Below are 19,351 nucleotides of genomic sequence, written 5' to 3'. Positions count from 1 at the left end.
GTAATAATTAACGTTGTGGAATTGTTACCACCTGAAAGCCTGTTTTACCCAGATGTGAATGCGTGCAGACTTGGGTCGGAACTGAGGCAAAGAAGAAGGAAGTCTAGTTAGTGTCCTGTTTATTCCTGCTCACCAGCATTTTATCACTGTGCCAGACAGCCCTGACTTGGTTTACATCTGGCTCAGGGGGAAGTTCTTGCCATGGTAAATCCCAGCATTTGGAATACTGCCAAACTGGTATATGTTTCTGAAAACAAAACACAAAACCCAAACATGCTGAAATATCATTAGAAATTTATCTAATGAAAAAAATTTTCAGAGTAAATAATAAAAAAAAAATAAGAAGAGAAGTTGGTAGAGTGATTGCCTAACATGAGGGGAAGATGAGGAAGAGGGAGAAGAGGAAGAATGGGAGGAGGAAGGGGAAGAGGAAGGGGAAGAGGAGGAGGGAGAGTTAGGAGGCAGAGGAGGAGGGAGACGACGAGGACTTGTGTGTGCAGTTACTCACTCGCTCATTACTGTTTGCTGAGTACCTTATTTCATGCCCTCGGGTACACAATGTCAAACCTCTTAGGAACAGCGCTTCTCTGAAAGGACAGCTGAAATACAAAATTTCACCCCAGCCCCTGAACTGCTATGTGATAGTGGAACCCTGTCTCGTGTCTCCCATCAGGTCTTGAGAGCCAACCGCGGCGTGGGCGAGGGCTGCCCTCAGAAGCTGGTGACCGCTAGTCTGCTGCGCTTCCTCCTGCTGGTGCTCATCCCCTGCATCTGCGCTCTCACCGTGCTGCTGGCCATCCTGCTGTCCTTTGTGGGTGAGTGATGCTGTCCCGCAAAAGAAAGGAAGCCACAATCACAACGAGCGTGGTTTTACACTCAGCTCTCACTTTACCGAAAGTGTCGAATCAGTGAGAGGATGGTCTCCGACTTCCCTGGGGAAAACTTGCCATTTCAGCCACTTAACAGTGTGACCTGCTATTGCTGTTAATGCCAATGATGGTTATAATGGAGACAATTACTAGATGTGGACACCACGAAAACTGAGGGACAGCTAGACCTGTCATTTTCCATAAGTGCTCACGGCTGTGAGGAAAGAGTATCACACAGGACACACACACACACACACACACACAGGACACACAGGAGACAGAGGGATAGGGAAGACACTTTGACACAGTATACCACAGGGGAGTTAATTAACATCTGAACTTTTGCAGTGAGGTGACTAGAAATCCAGGTTGAGGGCAGTAGCAAGCGCAGGAGCCAAGTAACTCCAGGCCTTACAGAGGCAGATGTCAGAAACTGGGTGAAACATTGGCAGCATTGGAAAATGCAGCTAGATGGCTGCGATCCACATGCCACGCAGACTGTGTCTGTCATAGTGAGTGATCAGGGCTTTAGTATGTTGGTCATTGGTTTTCAAAGCTTTGAGGAGGAAATCAGGCGTCACATTGTGTCAGGATTGTCTTTGGCTCTGAAAATGGAGATCTTCCACACACACTCTAAATGTCACATCGGCAATCAGGTAATATGTGCTAAGGATTCCTTCATTTGTCCGTCTCGATTCAATGGACAACAGCCTAGGTTAGAAAGGCAGTCTCTTGGGAAAAGCCAACAACCTATTTTGATTGCTGTCCACCAATGTTTCAAATCAGGCTCCTCCATTACATACATTTATATAATCAAATGAAACAGGATATAAACAGCAAGAGAGGGATGATCAAATTCCATCACTAAAGATTTAAACATTGCCATTTCATCAAAGCAGTCTATTATTTTCTCATATATTAGCTTAAGAAAACCATACATTTAGAATTGACAAGGCAATTAATTCCAGTGAATATAAATGCCTATTTATTTGTGCATGTTAGGATCATATGTGATATTTATTATAAACGAATACTGTAATATCTTGGTATCCACAGAGCATTTATTCCTAAGATACCAAAACCCATAGTAGCATATAGCATACATCCCTTATATGAAATGATGGAGTATTTGTGTACAGCCTATGTACATCCTCTGGTTACTTAAAATCAACTTTAGGTCTCTCATAAGGCCTAAGAAAATGTGAATGTAATGTTAGTAGTTGCTCTACTGCTTAGGGAATCATGAGAAGAAAATAAAGTCTGTAGATGTTCAGGGCAGATGCAATTTCTTTTTGCCCCCCAATGTTGTCCATTTGTAGTTAGTTGAATCTGTGGATATAGAGGAAGGATTATTTGTTTGCTGTGAGAATGTTTGACACTCATTGTGATGGGCAGTGGGTTACAGTCGAAGGCTCTTTTCATGGAAGAGGAAATCTGATCGTGTTTATGTTTGCAGACGATGGCAGAGTTAGATACTGGACTTGGCAGGAAGAAGTAAAGGAAAGGAGACTAAGCTTAGGATTCTGGCTCTGACCTAAATAAAGATTAACTCAAGTTTCCAATAAAGTCTTGGGTACATTAAAATAAGCAGAAATCAAGATGGATTGGATTTGAGGGTAAGAGAGGAAAAGAAATCAAGGCTGATTCACAGCTTTCTGGCTTGGGAGCCAGGTTATTTGAGGCCATGTGTTCAGGGAGAGCAGTGTGATGCAGGCAGGTGGAGGGCTCATTGGAAGATCATTTTGTACATCAGGAATGCCAGGAGACAACTGAGTTCTGCAGAATCACAACCTCCATGCTTATGTCTTCTGTAAATTCAGGCTTGGCCAAGCAATCAAGGGATATAAGAATTCCAACATGTTGTTTTCTTGGGGGAAATTTAAGGAGAAATTAAAGCTACATATGATATTTGTTTTTTGGTTGTCTTTTGAACTTGCCTCCACCCCATTGCCCCAGGTCTGAAGCTGAGGCATCAGCAGGGGTGCTGAGACAGAGCCCCCCTGCCTTGAAGGATGAAGGAGTATCAGGCATATCTGAAGAAGCAGGTGTTTGTGAAACATGAAGAGAAAATGTATTAGGTAAAAGCCAAGGACAAAGATCAGATAAAGAAAAATGGGCATCAAGAGATAGAGGAAGGATGGCCAGAGGAAAAAGAAAGGGAATCTGAGTTTCTCCGATGCTGAGACAAGTATGTGGATAGAGAGTGGCCAAGCAGGAGGAGGACAGAGAAGGGCCTAGTCTAGGAGACTAGGAGGTGGACTAGTGGATTTATCAGCAGCCATTCCCTCTGTGGCCAGCTGCAGGTTAAGGCCAGTCAATAGCTCTTAGCCTCGTTACTGCGGTGCCCTTCCAAGATCAACTTCCAACAGACGTGCCCACCTCCCTTCTCCAAAGTCCCTCTGTATTTGCTGCGTTTGCATTTTGTCCAGATTGGTAGTTCTCATCTCTGGGAACATCGGTCTCCGAGGCGCTTCCTTGGTCACAGCACCATCACTGTTAAAACTCTTTCTCATCATATGATGAATGGCTCACACACACTGAGGAATATTTCCTTTTACTCTCAAGGTCCCATGCTCATATAAATTTAAACACATGTTTAAGAGTCTCCATGCTTGGTAACTGTAGGAGAGGATGCTATCGAAGCATGGCTGGTTAGTGTTTGCTTCGTTTTTATTAGTTCTTTGAGGATTTTACACAATATATTTTAATCATATTCACCCTTCCCCTGACTCCTCTTAGGTCCACCCCTCCTTCCCTACCCATTCTAATTTATCTCCTCTCTCTTTTTTTTTAAAATACCCATCAATTCCAGTTTGTGCTGTGCATATAATCTTAGATCTGCGGCTTTCCACTGAAGCCTGGTGACTTACCAGGGGCTACAATCTTAAAGAAAACTGATTGCCCCTCTCACAGCAGTTATCAGTTGCTAATAGCTTCTTTGCTAGGGGTGGGACTTGATGGCCACCTCCACTTTCCGTGTTGGGATTCCGTCTAACTTGAAATTGCAGAGGTCTTTTGTGTACCATCACAACTGTTGTGAGTCCATATGTGCATTACTCTGTTGACATATAGCCAGCATTTTGGGCTCTTTGTGAGCTTTTTGCTCACTCTTCACCTATGGTCTTTGAGAATGAATCAAAATATCATCATTTTTGATGGCCAACTAATATTTCATTCTATGGATATTCCAATGTTTTTCCATTGACTAATAGATGGACATTTGAATTACTTTCAGCTTTGGGCCTCTAATTTACCTGATACTCTGCTATGAATATTCATGTGTAAGTTTTTGGGGTTATAAACATTTTCATTTCTCTTAAGCCTACACCAGCAGTAGAATTTTGTATGCTTATGTGTGGCACTGTGAAGGCTATTAATTGGCACCCACCCCTAAATTATTTCTTGTTTGTATGCTGGAAACTTTTACAAAGTAGGAATCTTCTGGCACATCTTCAGAAGCATTTTTCTATGTTCTGCCCAGCATAATTTCATAGTGAAGCAGTATCTTCCCCCCATAAACATTTCATATTTTATAACTGAGATGCATGCTGTTGTAATGTGCACCACAGCCCCTTTATATCTTTGTGACTAAACTCTCATTAAATCCTGCTTACATTAGAGAAGTTCTAACTGTTGGGGGAGATAATACTAAGGATGCCACCCTATACTAAGTGTATGAAGCTGGCTATCCTGGGATTTCCTATTGTTGAGGAATATTACTTTAAGGTGTATTACTTTTGCTTATGTTGCATTTGTTTAACTCTGTGAAGCCTGTCTAAAACACCTGATAGTCTAATAAAAAGCTGTACGGCCAATAGTGAGGCAGGAGAAAGGATAGGTAGGGCTGGCAGGTAGAAAGAAATAATAGAAGGAGAAATCTGGGAGAGGAGAGATCTTGGAGCAAGAGACAAGGAGAGGAGGACACAAGGGGCCATCCATCCAGCCACCCAGCTACATAGTCAGTCACGGAGTAAAAGTAAGATTACAGAAGTAAGAAAAGGAAAAAACCCAGAGGCAAAAGTTAGACGAGATAATTAATGTTTAAGAAAAGATGGCTAGCAACAAGCCAAGCTAAGGCTGGGCATTTATAATTAAGAATAAGCCACTGTGTGATTTATTTGGGAGCTGGGTGGTGGGCCCCCCAAAAGAGTAAAAGAAAAACCAACAACACTCCATCCTCAGATAGCTCAGCCTTAGCTATATGTCTTATCACTCATAGCAGAGACCATACTACGTTTCACTCGTCTTCGGTTATATTGGTACTTGTTAGGGCTCGTGCTGCAAATATTTTCCCCTTTACCTTTCATTTTGTTGTTTCCTTTGCTGGACATAATCTTCCTAGTTTTAGATAGTCTCTCTAATCTAGTTTTGCTTTTCTTTTTGCCTGTGTATTGGTGACAACTGTGTTGCGTGATGTTTCCTGGGGAGATGTCAATAACTATCTATTCACCTTAGATACAGACGATTGACAGAACAAAGACATGATTTCATTCAGTCAGCCTTTGTGAATCATTGAGATACAGGGGCTGCCTTCAGGAGTGTGGGAGACACACGCAGCTGCATCACCAGAAGGCCCTTCCCAGCATGGATGGTGCCTCATGAAAATGCCATCCCTGGGGTTTAAAGGACAACCCATAGGCAGACCTACTGAAGTCCTTCTCCCCAGCAAGTCTTTACTGCCTGTATAAGCATGGGGAGGAGCCTCGTGGGTCTTGTAATATTCTATCTCAAGAGCCCCCTTTTCATTTATGAGGGGACATTTGAATCCAGAGAAAATAGTGACATGATAGCCACTCTGACACCAGTGAGGTGATATCTCAGTGAGGGTTAGTTTTGCTTTTATGAATATTAATGCATTGAACATTCAATGATGATTTTGTTGTTGTTGTTGTCTTCATTGGAGAAGAGTCTGTCCTTTGCTCACTTTTAGAACTTGGGCTGTTTTGCTGCTCCTGAGTTGCGTGAGTTCCTTATATATTTTGGACACTGACCCTCTGTCAGATACAGTCTCCATCATCTTTCTGTTTTGCTTGTTGTTTCCTTTGCCGTGAACAAACCTTCTTGCTTGCTGTAGTACCATTAGACTACCTTTGTACTTATGGATTGTGCTTTAGTGCCATGTTGATGCCCACAACATGAAAAAATACTAAGAAATCATTAGAAACACACTTGAGCAAGGTGACTGAATAAACAATCATCAAATTCTATAGCGCTCTCAAGGAATGAACCAAAGCAAATGGAAGTGAGTGGAAGATGTTCTATATTCATTGATTAATACTCTTAGTACTGTTACAGAGTAATACTGTTACAGAGACTGCACTACCCAAAGCAGTTCATAGCTTTGATTCAGTAGTTAGCCAAATTCCAGTAGGAAAACAAATCCTAAAATTCATATGGACCTTCAACAGTCATCCACATAACCAGAGCAATTTTGAGCAAAAGCAAAGTTAGAGGCTATCACACTTGCTGATTTAAAAAATGAACTTTAAAGGTGGAGTTATCAAAACCACATAGGCGCTGGCATCACAGCAGACATGGGGACCCATAGAGCAGAACGGGGATCAGACTCTCCTCCCTTTCTACTAACATGTATGCTCACTTGGTGAGGGAGCTGAGAATGTACAGTTGAGAATATGATAGTCTCTGAAACAAGATGTGTTAGGAAACCTGGGAATCCACACAGAAAAAAGAATAGAACTGAGCAATTTTACTGAAAAGGAAATCACACCAAAATAGGTTATACTGGAACATAAGATTTGAAGCCATAGTATTCTTAGGAGGACTTGGGGTCAGGGCTCTTTACTGTTCATCTTGACATTGATGTCTTGATTGACCCCACCCTCCACCCCCTTTACTTCTATGGGCTGAGGGTTGGGGTTTAGTTTCCCATGTGCTAAACCAATGCTTTGCTACTAAGCCACGTTCCAACCCTTTGGTTGGGATTTTTAACACTTGTATTTGGTGCTGTGTAGAGAATAGTGTGATATGGATTGGATATGTGCCATGGAATCTTAATAGTCATGGGGTCTGGCTTGAACTGACTTTTAAAACTGTTGCTCAAGTCAGTTTTGTTTCAGCAACACTGTGGTCTAAAAGTCTCACTGGAAGGATGCTGAATCTTTCTTTCCCAGGCTGTTGAAGTCTCGTGTACAAAAGCTTTAAACTCATCAATGTCGACAATTAATTGTTCTCGCTTTATCTGCAGGCTTATGGAGAGGGTGTAGATGTAACCAATCATCTTATTAAAATAAGAAACACAGAGCCAATGTAAAAGAGAAAGCCGAGAGGTCAGAGCTCAGAGATAAAATCTTACCTCCTGCAGTGCTCCTAACTTCCCCGAGAGAGAGCTACTTCCTGTTTGTCTGTGTTTAAATAGTCTTTCTGTTCTACCTTCTCATTGGTTGTAAACCAACCACATGACTGCCTCATCACTGCCTGTAAGCACCGCCCTCCAGGTCTTAAAGGCATATGTCTCCAATACTGGCTGTATCCCTGAACACACAGAAATCTACCTAGCTCTTCTAACCACCACGCTCTTGCTATGGCTCTAATAGCTCTGACCCCAGGGCAACTTTATTAACATAAAATTAAAATTACATTTCAGTACAAATAAAATATCACCATAAGAGGGATCTGAAGTCACCTCTCTAACTTTCTTCGTGCGATGAATGCTTTATATATGGCTTGTTAGACTTTTCACGTTTTGACATGAAGAAGAATGAAAAGACAGAGTGGTAGAGAGACCTCAGGGAATGTGATTTACATTTTTCACCCACTTCCCTTAAACTCAAGAGAAAAATAGTCTTCAAAAGTGGCGTTCCTTTCCCTCAAGCGGCTAGTTGAATCTGAGAGCACTGAAGTAGGAACTACATCTTTTTTTCTCTTAGCAAATTTCCTAACAGCTTATAGCTTTTATAAACATTTGAAATTAGAAGACTCTCACCTTCTTAATTCATAATGTTGGATTCTGAGCATCATTTTCAAGTGAAACACTTCCCAGGTTCGTATTTACACCAGAAAGTATAAGGTTCCTGATGATCTGTCATGACCTCATTTCTTATTGCTTATATAAATCTTCAGATTCTTTTTTATAACTTTGGCTTTCTGGTACAGATTCACCAACAGAGAGTTTTCGAACACAAGCGTGTGTCTTCGTAAAGTCCTTAGGCTGATGTTAGATCTACGCCTCGGGTTTCCTGAAATGATGATCAAAGGGTTTGTACTGCGAGTGCAGTTCTTGGACCAAACAGCACATCCTCATGGGGACCCTGACCTGCAGAATGCAGGCTCAGGCCCCACACCAGTGATACCACTTGGAGATCCCTGGACCTCTATATATCCTTCCCTCCCTGCAATAAATCTTCCTCCTTCTATAGGCCAGTGGATCTTTCTTATCAAGTCTACCAAAGTCTTTTTATCTAGTATGCAGTATCTGGAACTGATAGTTATTTGAACCAGACTTTGAAGCGAGGGGCCTATGTCTTCTCTCTGTGTTTAGTTCCCTTAAGCTCATCTTTCTCTATTTGTCCAGTGAAGGTCAAGGTGTCTGTCCTAAGCTCTAGTCTCACTTACCCTCATTCCTTTCTTGGCCACGTCACCCATTCCCATCACTCCATTTATCATTTCTACATCAACAAACAATTTCAGCGGAGGCCAGAGCAGGTTCTCGGTGTTCTTCTGGGGCTTGAAACAAACAATTCCACAGGGGTGCCTTCCCTTAAGTGTAAGCATATGTGCTCTGGGAGCAGGATGGAGGGGGCATTTTGTGGGGAGCCTAGCAAGGCATTCCACAGGAGCTCTTTTTACTTGCTTTGGCTTGCTTCCTTCCCTTCAATATTGCCAGGGATTTTGTACTGAATATATGCAAAACAATTACAACAACATAAACCTCTGCAGGTTGAGTTTGCATTATCCATTATCCTTTTCATCAGCCAGGATTGGTTAGACACTGTTATGTAACAACAACAACAACAACAACAACAACAACAACATGTCTCACGACATTAGTGGTTTTAAAACAGCACAAGACTAATTTCTCACTCACTCTACCAGTGATTTGTGGGATGTTGCTGGGGAGTGTGTACCATTCAGGTCTTCCAGGGTCTGAACTGATGGAACAGCTGTCATCCCGAACTTTGTGGCTGTTGTGTGAAGGGTCTGGAGACTGTTATAGCAGCAATTAAATGCCTCTGCCTAGAAGCAACACTTGTTGGTTTTGCTTGTGGCCTCAAACTTGTTGGAAGGCTGTACCCAAGAGGCCAGAGACTGCAATCCCTCCATGTTTCTTACTAGCAGGAGACAGAATGAAGTGTTCAGTGAACAGCACTGAGGACAAGCATGCTCACCATGTGGGTGAGCACCACCTGAGTCCCACGTATGAAAACCTTCCCCTCTTGCTCTTACCGTTTTTTTAACTTCTGGAAGGAAGTTCTATTTGTCTTTACTGCATTTGCCTTGAGTCAGAGCCTAGCTTCCTCACTTACATCGTAACAGTGGCTCCTAATTCTGCTCTGTACTTGAGCCCTTTAAACATCACCTCCCCGACACAGTGGTCATCCCCTTAAGGGCCTTAAGAGTTCGTCGTCTCAACATGATGTGTTCCAAACCTTTGACGCAAGCTGACCTTCCTGACTGACCTCTGCTGCCTTCCGGCCTTTCCTCTGGTACCCCGTGTGCGCCCCTTATTTCGTTACTTGCTGTGAGGCTTTTCTGTGCCTTTTGCTCTGTTTAGAAAATGTCTTGTTCCCTAGTATATCCCTCTTATTCCTCACAAATACTCTGTTCCAATCTAGAAACTCCGTAATCCTCCTTGCAGATTTCCAAGGATGCCTTTCCCTGAGAAACACTTTCTGACTTTCTCAAATGGGGTGATGACTGTTTCCTCAGTTTTAGCCAGCAGACCATCCTATGCATGGTGTTCTCGAAGCACACGGTTTGTATTTTTTAGATTTCATGCTTGCTTTACTTGAGTAATCTATGCACATGTTGATGGTAGGAACATGTTACTAAGTCATATGTTCCCAGAGAGGATAATTATGCAGTTCCTGGCACATGGAGAATGTGAAGTAAATGTGTTACACACATCCAAAGACACAAAGATAAAATCACACCATCAAAGGAAGATTCTGCAAGCATATAATAATCTGTTTGTCTGTCTGTCTATCATTTATCTATCTATCTATCTATCTATCTATCTATCTATCTATCTATCTATCATCTATCTACTATCTATCTATCTATCTATCTATCTATCTATCTATCTATCTATCTATCTGACATCTGTCTATCTATGGATCTATCGGTCTGTTTATCTATCTATTGCTCAGAGTGAGAATTATGTATTATGTGTGTGTATGTGTCCTAGCACTGTTCTTGGACAAGTTAGCCATCATAAATTTCAGTTGCTTTCTCTGTGATACTCTGTAAGGAATGCTTACATGATTTTGCTCATTTCATAGGCTTGCTAGGCTTAGAGTGAAGGCCCTTAGCAGCCTGTAGTAGTTCCTTACTACTGCAATAACAAATGATCACACTCTTGGTAGCTTCTAGCACACCTCTGTTACCTTAGAGTTACAAAGGCCAGAAATACAAAATGGGTTTCACTGGGCAAAATTACTTCTGGAAGTCCTAGAGGAGTAATCCATTTCAGTACTTATTCTAATTTCCAGGAACATTGTCTCATTGAGTCTTTCCCGTATTTTATGATTAAAACACACAGCTTTCTGTGGTTGATATATTGTGCACCCCAATAAACTTACCTGGGGGTCTGAGACAGAACAGCCACTATATTAAACATAGGTTTAGGCAGTGGTAGCACACGCCTTTAATCCTAGCATTCTGGAGGCAGAGATCTGTCTGGATCTCTGTGAGTTCAAAGCCACACTGGAAACAGCCAGGCATGGTGACACATGCCTTTAATCCCAGGAAGTGATGGCAGGAAGAAAAAAAGTATATAAGGTGTGAGGACCAGGAACTAGTGCCTTTTTAAGTTTTTAGGCTTTTAGCAGCAGTTCAGCTGAGATCCATTCGTGTGAGGACACAGAGGCTTCCAGTTTGAGGAAACAAGATCAGATGAGGAATTGGCAAGGTGAGGTTAGCTGTGGCTGGTTCTGCTTCTCTGATTTTTCAGCATTCACCCTAATTCCTGGCTCCCAGGTTTGTTTTTATTAATAAGGCCTTTTAAGATTCATGCTATAGCTTTCTGCCTAGAAGGACCCCTTCTTGGGAGAGTATATTAGAGTTTGTTGAAAATCCAGGATAATGCTCCAACTTAAGATCCTTAGTTTAATTGTATCTGCAACACCCCTTTGTTATGTGAGGTATACAAAGCCACACAGTCATAGGTTCAGAGAAGTGGCATGTACCCATTTTAGAGGCTTCTTCTGAAACAAAAACAATTAATTTAAAAAGGTCTAAGAAGTAACTGTAGCTCTAATGATAATTGCCACATAATAACAATGCTTTTTAATGAGAAAGGACACAGATATCTGTTTTTGTTTCAGAGCCCATACACTTATGAACCACACAACCTTGATGCAATTCACCATTTACTGATAATTTACCTTGAAAGAACTGTGGTATTTTCACTTCAAAAGTGTACTAAGTGCTTAACCTTGGAGATTTATCATTTTGTGATGCTGGGGAACATACTGTAGTAAATGAAAATTGAGATTTCATCATGTCTTAATAGTACTAAGATAAAATTTCCGTTGTTGCATAGAAATGGCTAACAGCTATTGAGGCATTGTTATGAGCTAAGAGCTGTTGAAGTGTTTATACACAAGCATTGACGAGTGAAGTCTCCACAGTGAGCCTCTAAACTTTTGAGTGCTTCTATTTTCCTTATCTCACAGTACTTGAGAGTTTGCCCAACTAAGAGAAGAAGGTGGCAGAGATGGGATTTTCAAGTAAGGTGGGCAGGCTGCAGACACTGTACTGCTCACTCCAGCACCGAGAAGATCAGAATGGAGAGAAGGCTGGGTGACTTCAGGAGAATGAACTCTGTGCTTTGGACCCTTAGGGCTCAGCATCTCTACAATCCTCATCGTGGTACTAGCTGAAATCATTTAGTATTGTTGACTTCTCATTTCTCATGCTTTTAAAAAATGCTTACTAGAGCCGGGCGTTGGTGGCGCACGCCTTTAATCCCAGCACTCGGGAGGCAGAGGCAGGCGGATCTCTGTGAGTTCGAGGCCAGCCTGGGCTACCAAGTGAGCTCCAGGAAAGGCGCAAAGCTACACAGAGAAACCCTGTCTCAAAAAACCAAAAAAAAAAAAAAAAAAAAAAAAAAAAATGCTTACTAGGTGGCAACCAGCTGTGTTGGAAGTGATCAGTTTCCAACAGATGCTTAAAACAAATTGTCTAGGAAGTTCTGACTCTTAAAAGTGCATCCTTTAAGTTGCCCCCAGCTCCCACCATCTGCACCATCTCTCTTCTTTTCCTCCTCTCTGTTCTCTTCTCTTTCCCCTGCCTCCTACATATCCTTCAGGAATATCAACTTCAGCAACTGTCGAACATTATCTCTCTCTGTACGCTGACAAATGGTATTACCACACAGAGGCAATGGCTAGGAAGCTGCCTGTTATTGTAAAGAAATGTGTTTTCTAAGTTAATGTTTTCTCCAAACACCATTGTTTCCAAGGACTGCTTCGGCCAAGCAGATCCTAGTAGCATGTCCACCACCATGGTGAGGTTAAAAATATAAGCAAGATTATTAATAAGACTAGTGATCACAAAAATATTATGAACAACTGTTGAAGCCTTTCCTATGGCAAGGAACCGATTTTAGTAGGATTACTCAGAGGTGTAGATGTAAGGAATTGGCATGGGCTGGAAGTATGCTGATGGAGCTTGCTGCCTGCTCAGGGTTAGTATGGTAAGAATCAACTTAGTGGATCTTCTTCTACAGCCACATTAACAGAAATATGTTATCTAAAAAATCTATGCAGAAATAAACAAGGAAAGGGAGTCATTCACACAGAAGTGAAATCACAAATAATGACAAAATATGTGAAATTAGAGTCAATAAACTCAGATTATTAACTGGTCACATTCACAAAGAGCTGAATGTAAGATTATTGAACTCCGGCAATGCACCTTATATAACAATGAAGCTTACATGTGCATTTTTTTTTTGTGTGTGATCAGTGATAGATTCTGAATCATTTAAAAATTGAAAACAGTGGAACGGGTGCCTTGCTTCTCCATGTGCCCCTGACATTTCTTCGCAGCTTCTCGTGGTTGGAGAGTGTGTTACCTGTGTCACGAGGCTTCCTTTTCTGCCCAGCATTTTATTTAGAGTCCTTTGGCAGAGGAATCTGTTGACCTCAGTTAGTCAGAGGCAGCTGCTTTGCTATTTTGATTTGGAGTGAATGTTATCTTCACGCAGACAAAAGTTTGTTTTTTTTCTTTTTCCAGAGACTGATAGTAAACATTGTATTTATATTTCTTTTGTGTTTAATGGTCCATGGGAATATTTAGAAAAGTGACATCCAATTAGATCGTTCACTGTAAATGCTTTTTAGAAAAAAAAATTCTCCCTTGGGTGTTTCTAAGGAAGGGCCAATGTCACATTCCTTTGCTTTCAATGTTGGGCTCGACTACAGTGCTGTGCTCACAAGGCATAGTCTACAATCTTTTGATGGAGTTAAAAATACATGATCTCTTCCAAGGTCTTGAAAGTTCTGCCTAAAAAAAAAACAAAAACCAAAAAACAAAAACAAAAAAAAAATAAGGGAATTATCAATAATCTTACATTTGGCTCTCTGTTTTGTGAATGTGACCAGTTAATAATTGTAGTTTATTGACTCTTATTTCATATATTTATGCTGTTTTGGTTAAAGATGAAAGTAATTTACCTTCTCCATTTATTTTTTTGCTATAATTGGAGTTCAATTTCTATGATATTTTGTAGTAAATGAGTCTGGTTATTTTTTATTATCCCCAAATTTAATTAAACCCTGGAGAAATATAAGGCTGAAAGCAAGCAGGTTTCACTGTCTTTGGGTGGCCGGTGCAGTATAGAGCCATGTGAAGCATGTGTCCTGGGTTCAGAGCCATGCAATGATGTGTGACATAGAGAAATTGAGACCATGGGAAAAAGAACACTATTGGACTCCTGGTGAGTCTCAGCTAGGATAGAATTACCCCACATCTTTGTGTTCCAGACACAGCCGTACATCTGAAGTGCTGGAGAAAGCAACAGTTTCCTTGAAAGCTATCTGATCATGAGAGAAGAAACAATCACTCGCCACTGTCCCCAGGAAGATGATGCCTCTAATGGCTGTTGTCTTGTTTTTGTGTTTGCCTGGGTATGATGACAGATAGGCAAATGACATTAACATTTTCTTGATGTTTACTTTTTTTTTTTTGAATAAATATTTTGAGAAATGTTTAAAAAATACATATCCATGTATGTATTTTGTCTTTCAGGAACATTAAAAAAGGTTTATTTTAAATCAAATGGCAGTGAACCTTTCGTCACTGATGGTGAAGTTCAAGTGCCTGGTGTTTTCCTTGCAACTGCAGTATATAATGAGAGCGCAGGGGTACCCACGATGCCCCCGAGCCAATTCACTCCAGCCTGGACACCTAGAGCTACTCCTTTCTCTGGGGACCAGAGTCCGAGGGATACAAGTAAGTCTGAAGTTGCTGAACACGAATGCCTTTGTCTGTGACAACTGACAAAGGCTGTGAAGTCACCCTCCCAGGTCATCTGATGAGAGCCATTCATTCAGGAGGCCTAGCCGAGTGCCTGTCCTTTAAGTCTGAAATGCTAGCAACTCTGTGGGCAAGACTGAGATAGAGTAGGGAGCAGTCATGAGTCAACATTTCTGAGCTATAGCCCTTTGTAAGAGTTCCTTGCCTCATTACAAGCCTTGTGTGAAAGTTACTTATTTAGAAGTTATTAAGTTGGTAAGTGAGGTCACTTACTGTGTTCTCGGGACCTTGCTGGAGGGAGTCCCTAGCCATACAAGAAAAGGAGAGCATGACTGAAAATTCACCTGTTTTTGCTTTAGAGGTGTGCCCGTGTTCTTTGTCTCCTGCCCCCTTCTTTTATTGGTGGTGACAGTTCCTTGACATCTTGGTGACTAAAAACAATCACACCTGCAGGAAAATGGCAAGTGCTGAATTCCTTCTGGGTGAACTTCAAGGAAAGGGTTGTTAGGATTTCCAGAAAAAGAGCTGGGCCAGAGAGAGAAAAGACAGCGTATGGAGACATCCTCTGGAATGTGACTCGGTCCCTCGACAGCCCGAGACCTTCAGGAAAGTTACTCCACTTCCAGAAGGCCTTGTGGCATGGGTTTGAGTGCAAAGGCATTCTCAAAAATACAAAAAGTGTGAAGTCCTTCTCTGATGTTGTTCTGCCTTTTATTTATTTATTATTTATTTTAACTCCCTACAGCAAGGTAATATCCATTGGGAATTATATAAAACTCATTCATCTGTGATCACATTGTTTCCTCTCCCATCATGACACCCACAAGAGGAAATCATATCCTAGTCTGGGCCAGAGTATTTATTTTCATTCTGAACTAGGAAGGGAAAGCTTAAGTTGACTTTTAGCTATCAAGGTGTGGATTTGCTAGCGCTTGAGAAAAAACAGAATTATTTTGTTACTCCACATTCAAAGGAGACAGACTGCTTGGATTTCACTGTGAACCTACAGGTATTAGCCACCTCTTTAGACTCAGTGTTCACCAGGGATCCAGAGGCAGACATGCTTATGACCTGACAGAGATATTTGCCATGTTGAAATTATTTTCCTCGGGAGTTTAATTTTGAGGTTTCATATTTTGCTCAAGCACTTCATTACCCTCAAGGACAGTGTTTTCCATCAGGAGTGAAGAAGTCATTTACATAAAAACAGCCCAGTTAATGTGGTCGGAATTACAGCAACTGTTCTTCTCTTCCTCTAAGTGGATTTGCCTGTAGTTTGAATGTTCTGTCATTCATTAAGACTCAAATCAGTTTGACGAGCACATACCCTGAAGATTAAAAAAGAAAACACAGGGGGCTTGCTGTTCAGTTGGGAGTTTTGACAGAACTCTGACTAGTTGTTTCTCTTCCCCTGGCTGGATAGGAACTTACTTTGACATGGAGATGAAATCCAGGTGAAATTACAATGGTTACATGAAGAGCCTTTGAGGGCTGCCCGTCTGTGTTGCTCCCGGGCTTGACTGCATGCTACTAGCCAGGGAACGTCCTGATACACTGTCGATGTCAACTGGAGCCATTGGCTACCAGGAGCTTCTATTTCTAAGCACTCTAGTGAGAGTGCCGGTCTGAGCTTGCTGAGGGTTTGACGGTTTTCGAGGCATATTTAGATGTGAGCCCCATAATGAACTGATGAGGTTTACAGGATGGGTAAGCGCACACTTCAGGTTGTAAGGCATAAGATCAAATTGACATGTCCAGTGTCAAATTTGCTTGGTAATAGGCAGCTGCGAAGCTGTGTCTTAGATCTGAGGACTCCTGGGTCAGTGCTCTCTCGATGTTTCCTGATAGAATTTTATTGTTTCCTTTACAGTGCTCAGAGCATTACTGCACACATCTCAGGCTCTGGGAGAATAGAAAGAGTCATCTGCTTTTGGCTTTTGGCTTTTTTGGATGAATAGCCATGGTATTCTGATACAAAAGCAATTAGTTGAATGAATAGGTGAAGTATATTCACTGGAAAATGTTAACATATGATTTGTCCCAAATTTTATTGGCCTCTGATCACACTTCTGCTACTTGATTTTGTTTAACCAACTTTAAAGTATCATTTAGTGTCTTCTTTCTATAGTAACACCTTGCAGAAAAACTGTTTTTGTATTTTCCATGTTTTCTTACATTTCTCCAATCAAGAGTTTTTAAATTTTCTGGCATATGTAAAAGCTATTTAAGTGGATGTTGGTCCTGAAATACCATGACCAGACATTCTACCTGGATTTCTTGGCCAGCTCTTGTCCACAGGTAGTTAGAAACAGTCTTGCTCCAAGACACTTCCTCCTGGGGGACCCTCATATTATGCCAGAGCTAAAAATTCTGCAGTTACAAAGTGTTGACTAGAATATACCTCATAACTGTGCTTTACATGTGGCACCCCAGCTTTTCTGCATGTGAGGTGTTTTGATGTAACACACTGTACTTCTGGGGTTTCTTTACTGTCTCTGTGAACTCCATGGGCAATGTAGAGAAGGAAGTGACCCACCATAAACTTTAATGCTGTATTTCAGCAAGAGATTTTTCTAAGTTGCCTGCTATGTCTGGGTTTCAATTTATAACGTTTTCTCTTTCTATGTATTGTAAGTATTTAAACATATGTTGAAGTAAAGGGAAACCTGGCTAACAAGAAGTCTGGGATCACACAGCATGGTTCACGCTGAAGTAGCCTACGTGCTCTGGTCAAGTGTTGGAAGGTGGATGGCTGTCCTGAGGACTTGAAGGGCTCTGTTCTCTTCTCAGCCCTCTGGTAGCTAGCCCCTAGATGTTCTACCTCAGATAAAAGCACGCCTTTCTTTTCATTCATTCACTTCTTAAAAATAGCTGCCTTTACAAAGCAATACCACAAGCAAAGGACATGAAAGTGGCCTGGGAACCTGGTGGGGGGACCCGTAGGGCGTAAGATGAGTCAGAGAGGTAGAAGGAATGTCTGTGAGAATGCCTTCTATACAAGGACTGAACTGTCAAAGACAAATTAATAAAGAAAGCAACTGTTCCTAAGGCGTCATCAATATATTAAGTCCACCTTTACAACGTGGACAACTCAGCAGTTTTTAATGTATTTATAAAGTTGTGCAATTATCGCTACACCCTAATTTGATTTTTTTGCTACAAAAAATGCTGTATCTCTTGCTCTTTTTTTATGCAATCCCTAGCCTAAGCTAATCTAATTATGTCTCCATGGGTTTGTTCATTCTGAAACTTGCAGGTGTGTCTAGCCTGAGGCCCATGGTCTGCATCTGGCCAAAGATAGCTATGAATGTGCCTCAAAATCGAAAGTTGATTTAGCACTTTTGAAATGTTTTTTTTTTTTTAACTCAGTTGTGTGGTTTTCAGTGTGAACTTTGTAGGTGACAACATGATGTCTCAATACTAAAAAGTTGGGCATAAGTAGAAGGGTATCAGACCAGAGAGGTTTCTTTTAGAGTGCTTTCAGGGTGCATCCATATCAGCTATGATGACATCATCCTCATCATCCTCAGCATCTTAGTGCTAAGTCATACTCCATCAAATGGATATCTGACATTTTATCTGTCTATCTTTCCATTGATAGGTACCCGAGTTGCTCCCATCTTTTTTAGTGCCCTTAAATTATACTGCTGTGATTATCTGTGGTGTGGACATGTGTTTCCAGCTTTCTTTGGGTGTGTAAATGTGTTATTTCTCTAGTTTCCTAATTGTTAACTGTCTAGTTGTGCCACCCATTAAGAAGAGTGGGCATTGAGGCCTCTAACTTCTGTCATCATCAACATCATCATCATCTTCCTCATCCTCATCCTCATCACACCATCTTGTTCTGGGTTTACAGACAGCCCAAATCCTTCATCAGACTGACAAGGTCTGCATTTTGTGAAGGTGGCTTGAGATAGAGGAAAATAATTTGCTTGTGCATAGCAGGATCTTCTGTCTCTTTAGGTCTTAGCATTACTTGCAGAGTTGGTATCATCATGATGCATAAACATCTGCCCTTATGTGTTGCATTGGGTACCAGTTGTCAGCCCTCTTCTATATATTAAATCAAATTATTCAGGCTAAAAGTACAGTTAGGAGATTTAGAAATGACTAATGTAAGCATCTAAATATGAACAAATGAATTGCTGAGTAATTGTTGCGAACTTGCTGTTGAATGCCCATTTGGGTGTCAGATTTCTGGTGAAGACCTGGACAGCTAGTGAGAAAGAAGGAATGCTCCCTTGCTTCCTTACCCCCTTACCCCAACTTTAGCTGCTTCCATGTACTGTATTAGGTCCCTCTCATCTCCCCCAGAGACAGCAAACGTAATTTGATGTGCAAAGTTGGGCCTTTGGAAGAGATAAGGGAACAGTATCCACATTATTCTTTTACGATTGTTATTATTGTTATTTCTGGGATTGCCCTCCAACCCCCTCTCCTAAGCAAATCCTGATATATCCCCCAATGTAACACATACCCGTAAAGGTAATGTTCCCACAGCCAGATTAGTCATGCTGAGAAGATTGGTGGTTCAAAATGTTCCTCTCCAGATCCATCATCACTTCCTCTTTAGGAAGAACAGCCCAACATCCTTGATCCAACTAGATGGAAAAACACACAGTAGCACATTGATATCAGCAGTGCAAAAACAATCTTGGCCAAACTCAAGGCTGGAAGTGATCCTTCAGAAACCAAAGGCTCAGATAACAAGTGAAAATTCAACCCAAGCTGAGCAATCTGCTTTTGGTTCTGAAAGAACATTGATACTGTGTATACTTTTTTTGGCCTGTGTCATTCAATTTGCTGACTCAAATCCCTGTCTC

General features: G+C 41.4%; 1 protein-coding gene across 2 annotated transcripts in view; it reads left to right on the top strand.

Annotated features, from left to right (window-relative positions):
• Corin (corin, serine peptidase) overlaps positions 1-19,351 on the top strand; it is a 220,968-nt gene that overhangs the window by 34,195 nt on the left and 167,422 nt on the right. For both annotated transcript variants that reach the window (XM_028861320.2, XM_028861267.2), the window contains exons 2-3: positions 674-815; positions 14,301-14,504. In XM_028861320.2, the coding sequence (XP_028717153.1) occupies positions 674-815; positions 14,301-14,504 (346 nt within the window). The remainder of the gene's footprint in view (positions 1-673; positions 816-14,300; positions 14,505-19,351) is intronic.

This window comes from Peromyscus leucopus, chromosome 10, assembly GCF_004664715.2.
Source record: "Peromyscus leucopus breed LL Stock chromosome 10, UCI_PerLeu_2.1, whole genome shotgun sequence".
NCBI lineage: Eukaryota > Metazoa > Chordata > Mammalia > Rodentia > Cricetidae > Peromyscus > Peromyscus leucopus.
Note: the sequence above shows the minus strand (reverse complement) of the source record. Positions and strands in the feature narration are given on the sequence as shown.